Here is an 18,531-nt window from a genome sequence, read left to right as displayed (position 1 = left end):
ATAACTGTGATATTGAATATCTAATATTGAATTGTATGTGGTCGGAGCCCATTGTAGAGATGGACAGGCTGTGTGTGTAAGGACAGTGCCAAAGTCAAGGCCCCATTGGATAGGTATGAGTATGGGTAGGGAGGAGGGGAAGCCTGGGTTACTGTAGACTGAAATAAAAGGATAAAGATGAGAGAGGGAAACACCAGTTCTAGCCGGAATCGGGGAAAGCATAGCTCTTGCTCACAATTAGCCGTGGTTGGTGACAGAATTTTTGGCAAGTATGACAGGGCTTTGGAGGAGTCTTATCCAGGATCATGAATTAATCTAGAGGTTTATTTTGAAAGGTATTTTCAATGTATAAATCTGTGCTCTCCATTTATCAGCAAAATGAATAAACATTATTGACCATCTATCTTTAGAAATGTTCTTGAAAAGTATAAAATGAATGGTCAGGCAGTAGAACTAGTGTTTTTAAAAGGATGAAACCATGCAACATTAAGACTTAAGATGTTAAGATGGGTATATTTTATTCTTTCTTTTGCAGACATACATTGGAAGTGTGGTTATATCTGTTAACCCATACCGGTCATTGCCCATTTATTCACCAGAGAAAGTGGAAGATTACAGGAACAGAAATTTTTATGAACTGAGCCCGCACATGTAAGTATGGTATTAAAGCATTAAGTTTCTCTTTCACTCCAGAGCTGTCTAGTTGACAGATGTGTCCAGCTGTTTCCTTTGAGTCTCAGGAAAATGTTTTAGTCATTTTTAAAAATTAGATGAAGGAATGTGGAAGTGAATTGTTATGCCTTATTTTAACCAAAAAAAAAAAAAAAAAAAAGGCAGAATATTTCATTTGACCTCAGGCTCTTTAAGTTCTGAAATATTTGGGTTCAGTATGTAAAGTATCTTCTGTTAAAAATTCTGTGTAAGTAGCAGCTGCTGCTAATTATTTTTTCAAATAAAACAGGAATGTGCATTGTTTGTTATTATAAAGAGCCCAAGCAGCATTTTCATGCTCTTGTTGGGTCAAGAAAGATCCCAAGTGTTGGGTTGTGTAATAGTTTTTGAGGAAAAGGAATAAGTAATCCTTTCAGTTTATAATCTTCATGGACATTGTTCACCAGATGTGTACATTAAGCCAATGATTTCACCCTCCCTGCAGTTAGTCACTTGTTTGATTTTTCTGAGGTCACTTGTTATTGTAAATAATTCCTGTAAATAATAATCTACAATAATTACACAGTGCTGAGGTTGAGAAAACCTGAACTAAAGTGAAAGAATCTGCAGAGTTTTAGTTGTGTCCTAGCAGAAAAGAATTTTCTCTGTATGATTGAAGATGGGCTCTATTATTTTTGCTAGAAAATAAATCTAATAATTAAAGAATATACATACCACTGTCCAGATGTTTATTTTAGTTTCTTTTGATAGTGGAGCATACAGTGACATTTTTGGACTGTTTGGAACTAAAGATTTAAATAGTTTGTAAAAATGGTTATTAAAAACTAAACACTGTATTTTACCAATCAAGTGGATTCTGATTATTCAGTTTCCTCCTAGAAGTAGGTTTTGCAAGTGAACTTGTTTCATTTTGCCTTAACAAAAATAAAATCTATTGGGATTGACATATATACACTAATATGTATAAAATGGATAACTAATAAGAACCTGCTGTGTAAAACAATAAATAAAACTCTAAAATTCAAAAAAAATCTGAAATTTGTTTGATAAAGTTATCCCTATAGTTAAAGTCCCTGCAATGAAATACCTTATTTGATGCCTTAATATTTATTTTAAATTCTAGGCCTTGAAGCCATGCCTGTCAAATGCTTAGATCAGCTATGTCAGAATCCCCCAGGAGCTTAGGAAAAACGCAGTTTCCTAGGCCTTACCTCTAACAAGCCAGTAATCTACATTTTTCACAAGCTTTCCAGGTGATTCATATGCATGTGCAAGTTTGAGAACATATTGTCTCAGAGATATATTGACAAATGTTTTCCCTTCCTTAACTGCTTACCGCAAATTATGATCTTTTACAGTAATAGCATTAATGATAATAGTAACAGTAATGGCTTGTATTTATTGAATACTTACTATGTGCAGGTACGTCTCTAAATACTTTCCATGTGTTATAGCTCACGTCATTCTTAAAATAATCCTGTGAGGTAGGTACTATTACAAATGGGGAAATTGTCTCAGAGAAATAAGTCATTTATCAAAGCTCGTGGGTCGGGAGCAGGGTTGTGAAAACAGTCATCTGCTGTGCCTCTCAGCTGGAAATGGGTTCCACCGTTTTCTTCTTACGGCCTCTTACTGTGCAGTTTTATTCTGCTACCCTTGGGTTGCCTGTGTTCCTGCATCCTGGACCCTCCAGGATAACTTAGCTGTGCCTCAGTTTGCTTCCAGAGACCGCATGCCATTCTTCCATTTGCAGCTTAAATCTCCACTTTGGGGTTGTTTAGATATATAATAGATGTCCATTCTAGAACATAGAAATTCATGCTGTGGAATATCCACTTTTATCCCTGTTCCTGAAAGATTCCTATAAGAGGCTGCATAGCACTGCTACCCAAGTTCACCCCTTACTCCCCAAGGGAAAAAAACCACACCAGCAATAAAATAAATTCCCAGTGTGCTTAAGATAAAGACAGAATCTTTTTACCATGATCTATAAAGCATTGTGCATGGAGTGGAAGGTACAGTCTCACCTAATAAATCTGAATTCCCTAGATTCATATCACAGCTCCCTCCCCACCTCACTTTGTTCTTTCAGTCCTCAGCACACTCCTTCCCACCACGTCATCTTTGCACATTCTGTGCCTTCTGCCTGGAATGCTTTTCCCTCCCTTTTCCCCAAGGCAACTCCTGTTCTTCCTTTAGATCTTAGATTGCATTAGACCTCAAGGAAGAAATGTCCATCCCTCGCCCCCTCCTTGCCAAGGTCAGATCTATTGCTCTTGTCACAGTTACAGTTAAACATTTCTTTATGGGATTATTTGATTCATGTTAGCTTCACCTGCCATGCCAGCTTTTGCTCACCATAATATTCTTAGCACCTGAAAGTAAGTGTTCAAAATATATTGAACAGGACTTGGTTTGAGTCCCAGCTTTTCCATTTACAAACCATGTCATTTGAGCAAATTACTGGAAAAAACTTCAACTCAGAAGTTAAGTAATTTGTTGTGTACAATGGGAAAATAATTATTAACTCATAGGATTTTTGTGAGGGATAACTATCTAGTAGATATTTAGAAAATATAATTATCTGATATAAGTAAAGTGCTTAGCAGGGAATCTGACGTTATGGACAGCTGCTGCTATTAACAGTGATAAATATAATAATTAATGTAATAATGAGATATGTGGGACACATTTCTGACATTTTAACAGGCTCTTCCTTACCACTTTGTCCTTCACAGTGGGACATTTCCTCTTCCTTTAATGCATTTTCCTGCATTATCCTTTGTGAGTGTCCGTCTTTGACAGCATCTGAAACAGGGTCAGTACTAGCTAGGTTCCCTACTAAAACCCAACCTGATCTCATAGAATCTTTGTGATATAATAGGATAAGATGACTTCAAGCTTTTGATGCATTCTAATCATAACTCTTCAAGAATTTGGTTCCAATTTGAATAAAAAAGAACTTAAGCAGCTGCTCAAACCAAGTACCTTGAAAATTGCTGATTAATTTGCCCCAGATTACATTTGGAATTTCATTTGACCTGTGGTTCACTGTTAGTCTGCAAAACCATCCAGATATTTCCCTCATAACTCATGTGTTTTTGAAGGTGTCCAGAAATTATCTTTCTTTAAATTTCAGACAACTGAAAAATATTTAGATTCTACATAAGTATGTGACTCAGAGAGCAGAAATGAATAAAATGAAGATAAACCGTGGCTTCTTATCTATGTTCCTTTTCAAAAATGGTTTTCTGTTGTCGTACCTTTTCTGTTCCCTTCTCTGGATTCCTATCCCCTGTATGTTTGGAGCTACACCTTGAGCGTGATAACATTGGGTGGTTTGCCCAGAGAAATGAGGGCCCTGCTGGGCAGCATAGGTGATACTGTTTACCTTTCTAATTGTGTAAGCTGTGTCTTTCCAGCATGATTTTTAAATATTTTGCACGTAAGGAATTTTTCTTAAATATCCCAGTGAGGACTTAGTACACTTCAGACCACTCAGTAACTGCATTCATGGAGAACTGCCTCAGAGGCCGAACGTCAGGGATGGGAAAGAATGATAGGGGAGAGATAAGGGAGATAACTGAACTATTTACTCTCCCTCCACTCAGAATAGCAGGGTGACAAACACCTTCTGATATTTTAGTTACCAAATCCACTGGCCTTCCCTTGGGTGATTGCCTTTTCACCTTGCAGCACTAGATAGAGTTTATCACCCTCAGATGGATCTTCCTAAAACTAGATCATGCTATTCCTGGAAACCTTCCTGGGCTCCCCATTACTATTTGAGTGAACTCCAAGTTCCTTGGCTTACTGTTCAGGCTCTTGGCCGTCCAGCCTTCGTCCTCCTCTCCAGCCCAAACACCACTTCACGCCTTCGTGGAACCTCCTTTTGAGTCGCAGCTTTCCATGTCTTTTCCTTTCTGCCTCTCCCACCTCATACCCCAACTCTACTCTTAACATCCTGCCTGTCTCCTAGGTTCTGTCTTAAAGGCTTGATCAGCTCCAGACTAACCCACCAGTGACTTTTCCTGCCTCTGAGTTCTCAGAACCACTCATGTGATCTGACACACCACCTTTCTTACTGTGGTTAATTGTGTTTCAGTGTCATCTTCTTTAATGAGATAGAAGCTTCTGTAGACCAGGAACTTTATCCTGTGCATCTCCGTGGTGCTTTCAGTGCTTTTCTCTTAAGAGCTCAATAACAAGAGAACAAAAGAGGTTTTAAATAATATTTCATTACATTTTACTTGTACTGTCTCATCTCTGACAATTCAAGGAAATCAAACTATTCTTAGCATGCTATTTGCCGGGTTTATTCAAAACTTCATGCAGTATAATGAGAATTTTTTTTTCATTTTTATAAAAAAGTAGACTAAAGTATTATAGTGCTCTTCAACCCTGAGTGTTCAGGTTCAATTTTTTCCTGATGCAGAGCACTTACCATCTAATTATATGCAGTGTCTAGCGAAGGGAACATGCCGAGAAAAGGAAAAGTGCCCCACGACCAATCCTTCCCGGTAGTCACGACCCAGGAGTGAGCTGAAATGTGTCCTTCCCACATTGAGACATGGTGTGGTGACCATATTACGTAGGCATTACAAACACTATTTGAAGCAAGCTGTCTTTCCATTTCAGTAAATGAAAAGCCTTGCAACAAATTCGAAAAACTGAGAAAAATGTCTTAAGGCCTTGAAAATTTTCTGGCTACTCTCACCTAAAAATGGACAAGTGATTAATGGGAGGATTTGGAATATGTTCCTGTCAGTTGTCCAGATGTGAGCCCCCGTCTCTAGGAAACCTCCGACCCCTAATTTTATGACAGTTGATTTTGCAGGACCAGATACTAGTGCCCAGAGAATGACATTGCTAGAAAGCTTGAGTGTTTTGAGTCCTTGTTAATCGTGTTATTTTACTCCATTCAGGGTGAACCAGATACATGTTATAAAAAACATTTCTGACTGTATCTCAAAATGTGCCAGTGCTGTGGTTGGGTGTCCAGAGCTTAGGATAAGGGTTTAGGGCAGAAGCCCCAGGTGTTGTCCCTTTTCTTGTTATCAGTATTTTCCTCTATAGCGGAGTTGAAATTCTGTGAGTAAAATTTTATTTGTTTTGAGAACTTTTATGACAGCTAGATTCTGAATTCTCATAGAGGTTCCTTGTACAACCGGGTGTTAAAGTACTTTCTCAAGGAAAGTGAGAAGGAGTGTGTGTGTGTGTGTGTTTGTGTGTTGATGTGATGTCGCTGAGACTTTTGTATTATTTCCCTCATTTCCTTTTTGGAATAGTGGAGCCTCCCATTGATTCAGTCCCTCCCAGAAAACCACTTGCAGAAAAGGGTTTTATGCTTTCCCATCTAGCATTCTTTCTACTTTTTGCTTTAGGAAAGTTACTCATTTACTGAGCAAATGTTTATCGAGAGCTTACCATGTGCCAGACTCTCTTTTAGGCACTGACATAGAGCAGTTGAACAAAGCAGATAAAATTCTTGTCTTCGTGAGGGAGACAACCCTCAAACTTTAGTATACAGAAACCAAGATTGTTCAAACCATTGGTTAGGGGGGAAAAGGGTAGAGCAAAGGGAGGGAAGCTTTTGTGAAAAACAAAATGAATTTAAATAGTATCCTTATAAAGCACCTCTAAGCCATGTTCTCTCAGGTAGTTTAAGTCAATAGCCCATAGGTTGTGATCTGGAAGGGTCTGCATCTGTGTACGTCTCTAATCCACATGAGTAACTTGTGCAGGGGGGAATCTGAGCTCCGTCTTACTCTTTAGTTGGGATACCTTAAGTTAACATCTCATGTGGAATGCCACCATCTTAAAAAGAGTTCAAATTGCCCCTTTCCCTTTCTGCATGACTGTCATGGGTCAGAATAAGCAGAAGGCAGTCACCATGTTTGCTGTCCTGGCAGATGCTTGTTGGATTCTGGACAAATGTGGATGAGAAGACTTCTTGATGTAGAGAGATTGATTCCTGTTAGCAGTGCGATGCAATGTGGTAGTGAAGGATAGGTGTTAAATTGAAGCTTCCTGAGGCTGGGTCCATGCTGAGAGACACGTCTGGGCTTCGCACTGAATCAGATTTTACGAAGCTCCATGAACTGAACTTCCTGCCTTTAACTCTCAAACTTTTATTCTCAGTCTGTTGCTTTATGGGAGTTATTTTCAAAACAGTGTCTTTCAGAATATATACTCTTGGCAGAAAGGGACCTCAGCTAATTTCTCTTTCAGATTATGAACTTTTAAAATTAAAGTTGGAAGGTTGGTTCTATACTACCATAATGTTTTTACCATGAAAATCATTGTGATAGAAGAATACATTTATTAATGAAAAGTGTTTTTGTATGTCTGAGAAGTCTCAGAATCCTAATTTCTAGATCCCTACTTAGGATTTTTATCACTTCTCAGAAAATGCACGTCTCAGACTTGAAAGTTTATTTTGAAAAGGCAATTCATAAAGCCGAGCACACGTTCATACCAGCATACATGATTATTTCATTGGTGTATAATAATAAAGAGAAAAAATTGATTCTTGACAAAATAGGTTGCTTCCTGCCAGAATGTTACAGGACTTTCACAGGCCCTGAGAAATTCTGCAGCCTTCTGGAAGAGATCCATTTCATCCAGAGGAATGGCACTGAGCCCTCAGCCCTGAAAAGCGTTAGCCTAACACTTCATCTGCACTTGGAACCCACGTGAGGAGTGCTGTCTAGAGGGGGTGTGTTCAGGGGAGGGGTGCCCCCTTTGTTGTTGAAATAAGACTCACTGCTGTGGTCTGGTGCTGGGACTTGTGTGGCAGTAGGACCAGATGGGTGGGTTGAAGGGAACTGTGTGGGAGTTTGTCTAAACAGGGGCTGGCAAATACTGGTCCTGATGCAGTCTGGGGAAATCAGCAAAGCCAGGAGTAATAGAAACAGAGTGCAGTAAGGCACTTAGGGGGACCATCCTTGGGAGACTGGGGAACCAAGAGTGGGCACTGGGGCTGTCATGGGACAGAAATCCATGCAAGGGAAGCAGGCCCTGGAGGACCAGCCCCAGGAAGGGGGCTTGCTGCTGTCCCCACTGTCTAGGTGTACTTTCCACCCGCTCCAGCCTGTCTCAGGGGTCCAAATCCCCGAGCAGAAGTGATTGTTCATTCATTCGATCAACATTATTAAGCATCTACAGTATGTGTGAGGTGTTGGGGATACAAAAATGATTCATCCCTAAAGATTCACAGCCTAGTGTGGGAAACAGACCAGTGAGCAAATAACTAGAGAAGAGAGAGAACTGCCGTGAAAAAGGTGGGAGATCAGAGTGACCATGTGTTCAGGCCTGCCCTGGACAGTCCGTCACTCCTGTTGTATCAGCATAATTATCAGTAGTGCCCCCTGTCCTCACAGGTGTCTGAGTGTGGTCCCCGTGGATAAGGTGCTGTGGATGTGCCAGGGAGAGGGTGTTCAGCCCTGCCTGAGGAGCTGGGGGATGGGACAGTGGGAGTCTTGAAGGACGAATTTGCCACATAGATAAGGAATAGGATTTAGGCCCAGGAGATAATTTTCCCAGCAGGGGGAATAGTGTTGATCCAGTGATTCAGCAGTTGTTATTTGAGTGCCTGTCAAGTGCCAGGCATGAGTGCAGGTACTGGGCAAATATCTTGGCCCTTTTGAGCTTACATCCTAGCAGGGGGAGAGACCATAAACCAGAGAAGGAAATAAACTAAATGGTGTTGTAGATGGTGACAAGTGCACAGAAGGACTGTGTGAGGGTGAGGGTTCCACGGTGTACCATTTGAAATAGGGTGGCCAGGGATGCCTCACTGAGGTGGTGATACTCCAGTCGTGTCCTGGGGGGTGAGGGGGCGAGGCGTGTGAAGTGCGGAGGGAGGAGTGTTCTGGGCCAAGGGAACAGCGCGTGCCAAGAACTGAAGGGGAGACCCAGAGATACGACATGGCCCCTCCGTGATCTCAATTCCTGTGGTTCCCAGAGGCTGGAATGCAGGATGCAGGCTGGGAAGGGGGATATATGGTAGAAGAGGAAGAGCAGATCTGGGTCACAAATGGCTTGTGTGCTAAGGATTTGCAATTTTAAGCAGGCAGAAGGAGAGATAAGGTCAGCCTTGAGATTTGAACTGTTCTGGAGCCCCAGGGGAAGAGGAACTCAAGGACAGTAAAGTTTAGGGATCTGGTCGGCTTTGGCAATAATCCAGACTAGAAGGAAAGAGGGCAGAGTCTCATCTGGAAATGGGGGGGACATTTCAGAGGCAAACCCGTAGAACCCAGTGGGAGTGACTGAAGAGTGAGGGGGGCGGGAGGGAGGCTCAGAGGCCAGTCATGACTCCTGGCTGAGCTGGGGGTGTGGATGCGAAGCAATTCCCGAAAAGCTGAACTAGTCTGGAGACGGCCTTGTAAAGCAGCGGTGGGCGCTGGGGGTTGGCGTGAACATGGAGTAGGGGGCTTCCTCCCTGGCACCTTCGTGTCCCCTGATCCAAGCATGGGCACAGAGTGGCTTGTCTGAACTTAGGGAAGAGAACGTGTGTAGACCTACCTTTCCAGTATTGGCTCCTTTGCACGCATGCTCAGTCACTGAGCATTTCTCTTTTATAAATGTGCTTCTGAACGGTTTTAAGTAAAATTTGAATAATCCCTCATTAGTGTATGAGTTTACCATGTAGCTGTTTTATTTTTAAGGTAATTATTTGTGCTGTGTTCAGTGGTTTATGCCTCTTAACTCCTTGGCTCTCCGTTGCTTTGATCTTTCTCCTCAGGTGATTAAGATTTGGGAAGCAAATAGACCCGCTTTTGCTGTGTGTGAACTCCCCTCTCCCATGTTTTCTGCTTTTTGGGTCTGTGGTTAGCTGTGTATATTTTTAAGAGAGTGCAGTTTTGTAGTCTTGTTTTCTTACTCCTTAAACCTGATGGCTTGAAATTTCAGCATTGAGACATTCACTGCTCTCATCAATTCCCATGGTCCCTTGTCACCTGTTTGTTTTATTCCCCTGTGGCCCAAGAGCAGATGTTGTGTGTTTTCTGATACCAAAGGTATGGTTATTTCCAATACCAATTCTCCGACGCCAGCTGGGTGTCTAACGATACAATTCAATTCTGGCGCTAACTACCCAGAGTTATTGCAGGTCCCAGAGGTCAAGGGCTCGGCCCCACAAGACAGCCCCCACTTCAGATGCCAGTGAAAAAATGGAGTGCTCAGGCCACCCACACTTCTACCCAGCTGACTACAAATTTGGGGGTTTCCACTACCCCCTCAGGTTCAGTACTTTGCTGGAATGACTCATAGAACTCAGGAAAACACTTATATTTACTGGTTTATTGTAAAGGATGCAACTCAGGAACAGCCAAATGGAAGAGATACATAGGGCAAAGTATAGGGGAAGAGGGGTGCAGAGTTTCCTTGCCCTCTCTGGGCAGGCCAGCTTCCCAGCACATCAGTGCCTTCAACCCAGAAGCTCCGGAATCTCCTTGTTGAAGAGTCTTTATAACCCAGTCTGCAGCCCCCATCCCCTTCCTGGAGCTGGGGAGGTGGAGCTGAAAGTACCCACCCTCTGATCATGTGTTTGGTCTTTCTGGTGACCAGTCCCCAGCCTGAAGCTACTTAGGGGTCCCACCATGAGTCACTTCATTAGTGTCAACTCAGGTGTGGGCAGAAGGGGCTTGTTATGAATAACAAAAGGCAGTCCTATTACTCAGGAAATTCCAAGGGTTTTAGGAGCTCTGTGCCAGGAACCAGAGACACAGACGAAATATATTTCTTATTGTACCACAGATATGCATGCACGTATGGATACATCCTTCTTAAGAGGCATAGAAAGCTTGTCCTGAAATACTTGTGTTAGCTTCCTGAAGCCAGGTTAATGTCAGAGTTTCTGTATGGTGTTCTAGAAGCCTGAATTAGTGGGCCTTCTTTTTATAAGAAATATCTTAAGGGTAGTTCAACCTAAGGGTAGTTCAGTTCCGTAAACATTGAATGTTATAAAGACTCAGCTGTCCAGTCCCCTCTCAGGCACCCCCTCTACGTGGGCCCTGGACCCCATCCAGCCCCTCTTATACCCTTAAGGACATTACTCTGTGATTATTTCCCCTTTCCACTGTATTATCAACTTTTTCTTCTCCCTCTTCCGTTTCCACCAATGTACATGCTATAATATTTCTCGATTCCATGTCACCTAGCTATCACACTGTTTGATTCCCTTTATTACTTTTTGAAAAAGTTGTGTATACTTGTTGTCTCCAGTTTATCTTCTTTTCTTTATTAAATTCACTCTAGTCAGACTTTTATCTCTCTTCTCCATGAAAACTGTTCTTTTCAAGATCATCTATGACCTCCATGTTGTCAACTCCAATAGTCAGTTTTGAATCTTCTTCTTCCTTTAATTATCAGTAATATTTGACAGTGTGACCAATTCCTTCCTGAAACCCTTTTTAAAATTTGACCTTCTGGCCTCCACATTTTCCTGTTTTCCTCCAGCACACTGGCTGTTCCATCTCCTGGTGGAAGGCTGGATGTGCTTCTTCCTCTCTACCTCTGAATGCTGGTACGTCCAAGGGTTTGGCTTTGGGGCCTTTTCCTTCTCCTCTGTAGGCACTTAGATGAGCCCATTTGGGCTTTAAATATGTCCTGATGCCCCCAGATTTAGGTCTCCAGCTGGACCTCACCCCTGAGCTCCTGGTGACTCAGCTACATTCAACCCTTCAATATCTCCTGGGGTGTCCAAGAGGCACCTGGAACTTCGCATGCTTCAGACTGGAGGGCACCCCCGTCCCCATCCTTTCTCTCTTCTCGGGCAGCGGCAGTACCATCCTTTGGCTACTCACACCACAAACCTTTTCTTCCTTTTCTCTCCCACCCCACATTCAATCCACTATCGGGTCTTGTTGGTGCTGCCTGTACCTATCCCAGTCTCGCCACCACTGCCACCGTGCTCGTCTGAGCCGCCATCCTTTTTCATTTAGATTATTGTGGTAGCCTCCTAACGGATCTTCCTGTTTCAACTCTCCCGTTGTCGCCTTCTCCCGCACCTCGATCCCCCGGCCATCTTTTCCCCAAAAATGTGGTGGCTGCGGGCTAAAGTCCTCTTTCTTAAAGATGCCCATTGGATTGTTTTTCTTTGCTTTGGAAACCTGCAGTGGCTCGTGTGTGACCTGCAGAGCTCCACTTGATGTGGGCACTGGCCGCCTGACTGCACTTGTTAACTTCCCGTCCCCTTGCTGCAGCCGTGCTGACTCCTAACCTCCTCACTGCTCCTCTCACATGCCACCCACTCTGCGTCACTCTCTCCCCTTCAAGGGACCAACGTGTTTGTTCTCTCACTTCAGTTAGGGAACGCCTTAATCGTCACTGATTACCTAAAATACCTAAAATAGCAACCCCTGCCCCGGCCATTCACTGTCCCCTTCGACTACTTTACTTTCATTCGTTTATCATCTGACATTTCACTGGGTGTTTGTTGTGTCTTTATTATTTGTCTCCTGTGTTTGAATGTCATCTTTAGGAGAACAGGGGCTTTGTTTATTTCACATAGCAATTAGAATCCATGGCAATTAGAATAATGTCTGTCCTGTAGCAGCTACTCCATAAGTATTTGTTGAGTGAGTGACTGAATTAATGAATATGGGGAGCCTACTCTTTGTTAGAAACTGTGTATAGAAGATACACGTGGTCTTTGTCTTCACGAATCTCAGGCTAGTTGGGAGGAGAGGGGAATGGATACATAAGCAGGTCACTTTAATATAACAGCGTTCTTGCAATGACAGGGAATAAGGCGGAAGCACAAAAAATGGGTGGGTTCAGAGATTCTGAAGGTGACACCTATGTTGAGTCTTCAAGAAGGAATTCTAGAAATAGGTGGCCACTGTAAAGTGTAATAATGACCTACACAGAAGATAAAGCAAAGGACGGACCGGTTTGGCTAAGGCACAGTGAACCAGGATGATAGGAAGGTATTTGAGGAAGGTAAAAGGTATTTGAGTTGAGATGATAGCTACATGTAGAACTTTTTTTTTTTTTTTTAAATAAAACATTCAAATACCAGTCTACTTTAATCATTGGGAGGATTGAAGGATTATGTTTATTCTAAAGTAATAGGAGGAGAGTTTGGGATGAGGGCATTACTTAAAATTACAAGCTTATGCGTCGGGAAAAATTGCCATCTTGCATTTTCAGTCACCGACTGGAAAAAAAAATTCAGACTTGTTAAATATGCCTAAGTGTGTACGTGTATAAATGCAGTGTTTTAATGAATGAGTGGTAAATGACTGAATGTTGAAAGGAATTTTGTAAGTATAAACAGATGTTAGTTCATTATGTTTTATGACAAAACCTCTAGTTGCTGTTGGTGATGAATCATAATGTTATTCAGGAGGAAGAACATTTGATATACAGCAGTCCTGATTTACACTCGTCATTGACTTACGCGAAGGATGTGCTCTCCTTTGGATAGGGAACCCTCCCCTTGGGATATTTGTGTTCATTGTCTGAATGCGTGGGCCGTCAGCTTGAGGTCTGAAAAGAGTATGCCCAGTTACGTTAGAAACATAACGTAATAGATGGTTTAGTCTAATTTCACAAGAAGTTAGCAGTAGAGGAATAAGTTAGAATGGGTACATTTTCTACTAATCTTTGTCCTTTAGTCCACCTCAACAGCACAACATTAGAAAGCACCTGGACGGAGGGAAGATTTGGCTGGTTTGCACCATGGACCTTTATTTTTGGGAAACACAAGCAGGCATCCTCTTAGGTTGCCTACTTAAGACCTAGATTGCCACCGGAGGGGTCCATTTCCACTTTTACCATCTATATTTTCATGAAGCATGGGTTGCTAAGGGCTCTTGAATGTTTCTTTAGGACTTGCTAGTTTTTAAGCCACTGCTTTGATTACTTTCAAAAGACATATTCTCACCCTCATATACCCTACCTCACATTCCGTCCTAGAGTGTTGCTGCTGCTTTTCTCTATATTTATAATTGCCTTGGCCATTGTTAAATGGCAAAAGCTTATACATAATTTTCTCGTGTGAATAGCATTATGGATAAAAACGAGGATGTTAAAAATGGCAGAATCCCATCCATGATCACAGAAATGTATTAAAGACAATGTTACTGAAGTGTAAAGTTGTTAGGACATAAATTATAAAATGCACCCATGTAGCTATTTAAGATTACGCAATATGGGTGAGTCATTGCTGTCTGGTTACTCATTACCTGGAACATGGGTATAAGGAAGGAGGAAGTGTGGAAATGTGTATGGGTGTTTCTTGGACATTGCTCCTAAAACAAAGAGAAAATGGTGTATAATGCTTTGAACATTTGCTTCTTTTTCATAATGTGATATGATTGTCATTATAACAGTATCCTATCTATGATTGTATGTGCCATACTTTGTCTTGCAGGCATAGATAAGGTAGCATAAGTGAGTCTTAGAACTTGAAAATCTTTGTCATTTTCTATATTTAAAGATTTTTCTTTGGTGTTTGCATATATCTGGCATTGATCTTGAACAGAACTTAGAAAACTAAAATCAGTCCTAAGAGAAAATTTTGACTGTGAAAATAGAGAGGTTGAGTTTGAATAAATTTGTGGCTAGGGATCAGTTAGCTGTAAGCTCTCCTTCTCTTGGCCTCTTCTTGCCTATCCCACTGTTGCTTTCATTTCTTCTTCTTTCCAGGCACCCTGGTCTTGTATTGTTACACTCACTTCACTCTTCTCCACGTATTCAAATCCTACTCATCTTTCAAGATGCATCCGGGGTACACCTGCATTTTGAAGCCTCTTCCCAAAAATGCCACTTGGTAGTCCTAACACGTATTTTCCATAGCATGCATTATGTCACAGTTGTATGGACTTTGTTGCATACTACCTTATATATTTCATTAATTGTTTCCTATTTAAGGGTTGGACAAGAGGAAGCATCTTTTGAGCAGGGACTATGCAATTATAATTATTTTCTTGCCTCAAGATCGTTGGTCTTAAAATCCATCCAGTATGTTTGTTTATCTATAGTTAACCTCAAGTCGTACCATCCTAATGTATTGTGTACATTATAAAACATCCACAAGAACAGGAACTTTAAAAAATGATAAAGATCTGTAAGTAGAAGTTATAATATTTTATATCCATATTCCAGTGGCTCATCGTGGGCATACCCTGAGATGCACACACCTCACTTTGGAGACCTAGAGTTAGGGACATGTTAGGGACTCAGGAAGTATTTATTTTTAGCCTTCAGCTATTTTCTGCTGGTTGTTAACAGATTTTCTACCTGTCCAAAATAAAACTCAAGGCAATAGTCTAAGTATGTTTGACATCTAGTTAGGGAGTATCAGGAATGTATTAGAATAAGGTAGGTTATGCTTGGACAACAAGGCTTCACAGCTCAAGACACAACACACTGAAGGTTTGCTTGTCACTGACCACGCAGTCTGATGGGGGTCAGATGGTGTTCCTCAGAGGCTGTCCTCTAAGTGGTGACTCATATTCAAGCTGTAGTTGTAGCAGCTGGAACACATGGCTTTTAAGGTTGCTGTGGGAGGTGAAGAGAGAGCATAGTCAGCTCTTCCTCATTGGCTGGTGTGCAGTCACATGGGCCCAGCCTCCTGCAAAGGAAGCTGGGAAATGCACCCAGGAAGGGGAAAATGGAATGGGATTTAGTCAACATGTGGCATGGCCTCCTGTTTACTAGGATCATCTGTTCATTTCATTAGGGTTGTTACTGTTTGATAATTCAACTCATGGGTTACCATGTAAAGCAAGCTTCTGTATGAATTTAAACATGAGTTCAGTAGTATAATTTAGAAAGAAAATAAGTCCTCTTAAAGCACTTTCAAATATTTTTTCCTTGTAATGACTGTAATCACCGTGCATTTTCACATTTCCATTTGAATCTTATTTGAATGCATTTTAAGCTACAAAAGTAAAACTGTTCATTCATTTTTCATGTTTCTGTTGTTATTCCTTTTTTTTTTTCACGCTGCTATTCGGCAGAGACTAGTGGCTTATTCGTTTATTATGAACAAAGGTTTTTAGTAGTGTCACATTTCATTGCAGTTGTTCACAGAAGTAGTTAATATGTGAATATTATCTAAATGCTTTAATAGTTTATGCCAGTAGATCTGTCTTTGGTCCAATTCCTATATTACCAATTTTCTTGGAACCAATATGTTTATTGAGAGTTTTAGAAAATTAGATGCTGATCTCATCTATATTAATTCACATATTCATCTGTTGGGAATTGTGGCAAAATGGTTTTAACCAGCTTTGAAACTTAAGCCAGTGCAATGTTAATTTTTTTGGATTCAACTCTTCTGAGAATGAATGAATAAGAATCAGTTTCCCTTACACTGAGAAGTTTAAGTTGTGTTTAAGGACAATGTTAGTTAAATCCTTTTTCCAAATATGAATGTAGTCAAAGATGGAAGGTGAAGAAATATTAAAATTTTAGAGATGACTGCAGAAGAATATTAATATTACTTCTGACTGATAAATTTTCATTTTAAAGCTATAATACTAATTTTCATGGCGGGAAAACCAAAAACAGCCCTTCACTCCCAATAAATAATGTCACTCTGTATTTTCATCTTATATAATGTAGATGATATATTACTTTTTAATTTTACATCCAACTTATACCAGTCATTCTCTTGTTAATTTTGGCCATGATCAAGTACTTTGCAAAAATGCTTACAGTACGTCCTTTACATACTTTTCTTGCATCCTCTTAATCTGGAAAAATATACTTGTTTTTTGGTAAACAGTTTCATTGGATATAAAAAGCTAGCTCCAGTTTATACATATCCATGCATTTATTAAATAGCTAATTATCTTCGTATGTGTATTTATCTTTTTTTTCATACAACACTGTATCTCCTTTTGGGAATAGACTAAGTTTTCTATTTTTTTTTTTTTTTTTTTTTTTTTTTTTTTTTTTTAAAGTTTTTTCCTTTGTGATGAGAACTCTTATTTATTTATTTATTTATTTATGGCTGTGTTGGGTCTTCGTTTCTGTGCGAGGGCTTTCTCTAGTTGTGGCAAGTGGGGGCCACTCTTCATCGCGGTGCGCGGGCCTCTCACTATCGCAGGCTCTCCTGTTGCGGAGCACAGGCTGCAGACACGCAGGCTCAGTAATTGTGGCTCACGGGCCCAGCCGCTCCGCGGCATGTGGGATCTTCCCAGACCAGGGCTCGAACCCGTGTCCCCTGCATTGGCAGGCAGATTCTCAACCATTGCGCCACCAGGGAAGCCCTCTATTTTCTTTGAATGGTATAAGAGTACCAAATCAAGTATCTTGCTCATTGTCACTGTTAATATTTGTAGGTTGATGTACCCAAAGGTATGATTAAAAATCATTGTCAATCAACTCTTTGATGACATTAAATAGAACATTAAACTATCATATAGTTAAAATAGGATTCTGCTTAACCGTTAAACTAGATGCACACTTGCATATTGGGGGTTTTCTACTCTTCTTTCTGTTTGGAATGCCTCAGCCTCCACAATCTGTGTGTGTGTGTGTGTCTCTCTCTCTGTCTCCACAAGTTCTCCTCCCTCATCTCTTTCAAGTTTTTGCTCACATGCCACCTTCTTAGCGGGTCCTTCCATTGTTATCCTTTCTAACAATTTCATCCTGCTCCCCTTTTCTGCCCTGTCCCAGCATTCGCCATCCCTCGCTCGCTTTATTTCTCTCTTTTACCAACTTCCAGCACATTATACTTTACTTATTTTCTTTATTGCCTGCCTTCTCCTCCACCTCACCCACAGGAAGTCAGGTCCATGTTCACTTCTGTATTCCCAGTGCCTAGAACAGAGGCTGGCACATATTAAACAGTCTGTAATATCAGTTAAATAGATTAGATAAACCTTTAATCACATGTTCAGAAATTTCTGATGTTCTAGGAATTCATATCAGACGATGAAGCCAGACTGTAAGGACTTTGCTTGGATATCTTAGCTTGATATTTAGTGACTTCTGAAAAAAAAAGGGGGGGGGGGATTTTCAAATGGTGTGATATAATTTTTAAAATTTAGGAACCACCTTCTTTAAGTATTCATAATAGAGAATAGAAAACAGTAAAGTTATTCAAGTATGAGATGTGAATGTAATAATGATAATATTACAGCTAAATTTTCACAGGTAAACTTGTGCTGTCAACAGATTTATTGGTGGTGGTTTTGAGTTGTGAATGCCAGCAAAGAATTTGTGAATGGAAAATATTTAATTCTAAGGTTCCTTTCAACTCTAAAACCCTATGAGTATATGATCCTCCTGTTTAAGAAATGTGTGGTGTATTTTAGGAAAAAATTCATTAAAAATTTTTTTTTAATGTTAGTGAATAACCGGTTTGCTGCAGTTGTCTAGAATAACTAGGTAGTTGGGGCCATTTCATTCTTTAGAGTTTCTGAGGTCACAGTCTAAATTAGAGAAATTGAAGATTAGTTAACATATCTAGATTTAAAGCCTGGTTTTGCCCTTTTCCAGCTTATTGTCAACTGGGCACTTGTGACACAAATTCTGCTTTATCAGCATGGAGATGTACCTGCAAGGTCTTATTTGCATGGAAAAGAAGGCAGATATTTTCCAATTCTCTTTATAGAGGTAACTCTCAAGAAATAAGTTTTATTAACTCTTTTTGAGTTGCTGGTGACCAAGATTTGGTTAATTTACTCCAGAGATCGTAGTGAATGGAACTGTACATTTTCATAAGCACATGCCTTTTTTTCAGTACCTCCAAAAAAGCATGTAAGGAAAGAGTCCTCTTGGAATTGGCAAGGAAAGAGAAGAATATTGGAGTTTTTCAGAAGAGGTGGGGAGTTTTGAGGTGATTGGGTGATGGGTTAGGAGAAAGCATAGAATTGGGAATGAATAGATACAGAA

At 40.6% G+C, this 18,531-nt stretch overlaps 1 protein-coding gene across 6 annotated transcripts in view; it reads left to right on the top strand.

Moving 5' to 3' along the window:
- Positions 1–18,531, top strand: part of MYO1B (myosin IB) — a 179,514-nt gene that overhangs the window by 49,700 nt on the left and 111,283 nt on the right. For all 6 annotated transcript variants that reach the window (XM_082397305.1, XM_082397303.1, XM_082397304.1 and 3 more), the window contains exon 3: positions 536–651. In XM_082397305.1, coding sequence (XP_082253431.1) covers positions 536–651 — 116 coding nt within the window. The remainder of the gene's footprint in view (positions 1–535; positions 652–18,531) is intronic.

The sequence above is a fragment of the Balaenoptera borealis genome, assembly GCF_965194805.1.
Source record: "Balaenoptera borealis genome assembly, chromosome: 6".
Taxonomy (NCBI): Eukaryota; Metazoa; Chordata; class Mammalia; order Artiodactyla; family Balaenopteridae; genus Balaenoptera; species Balaenoptera borealis.
The sequence above is the reverse complement of the archived record's forward strand: the minus strand, read 5'-3'. Positions and strand labels throughout refer to the sequence as shown.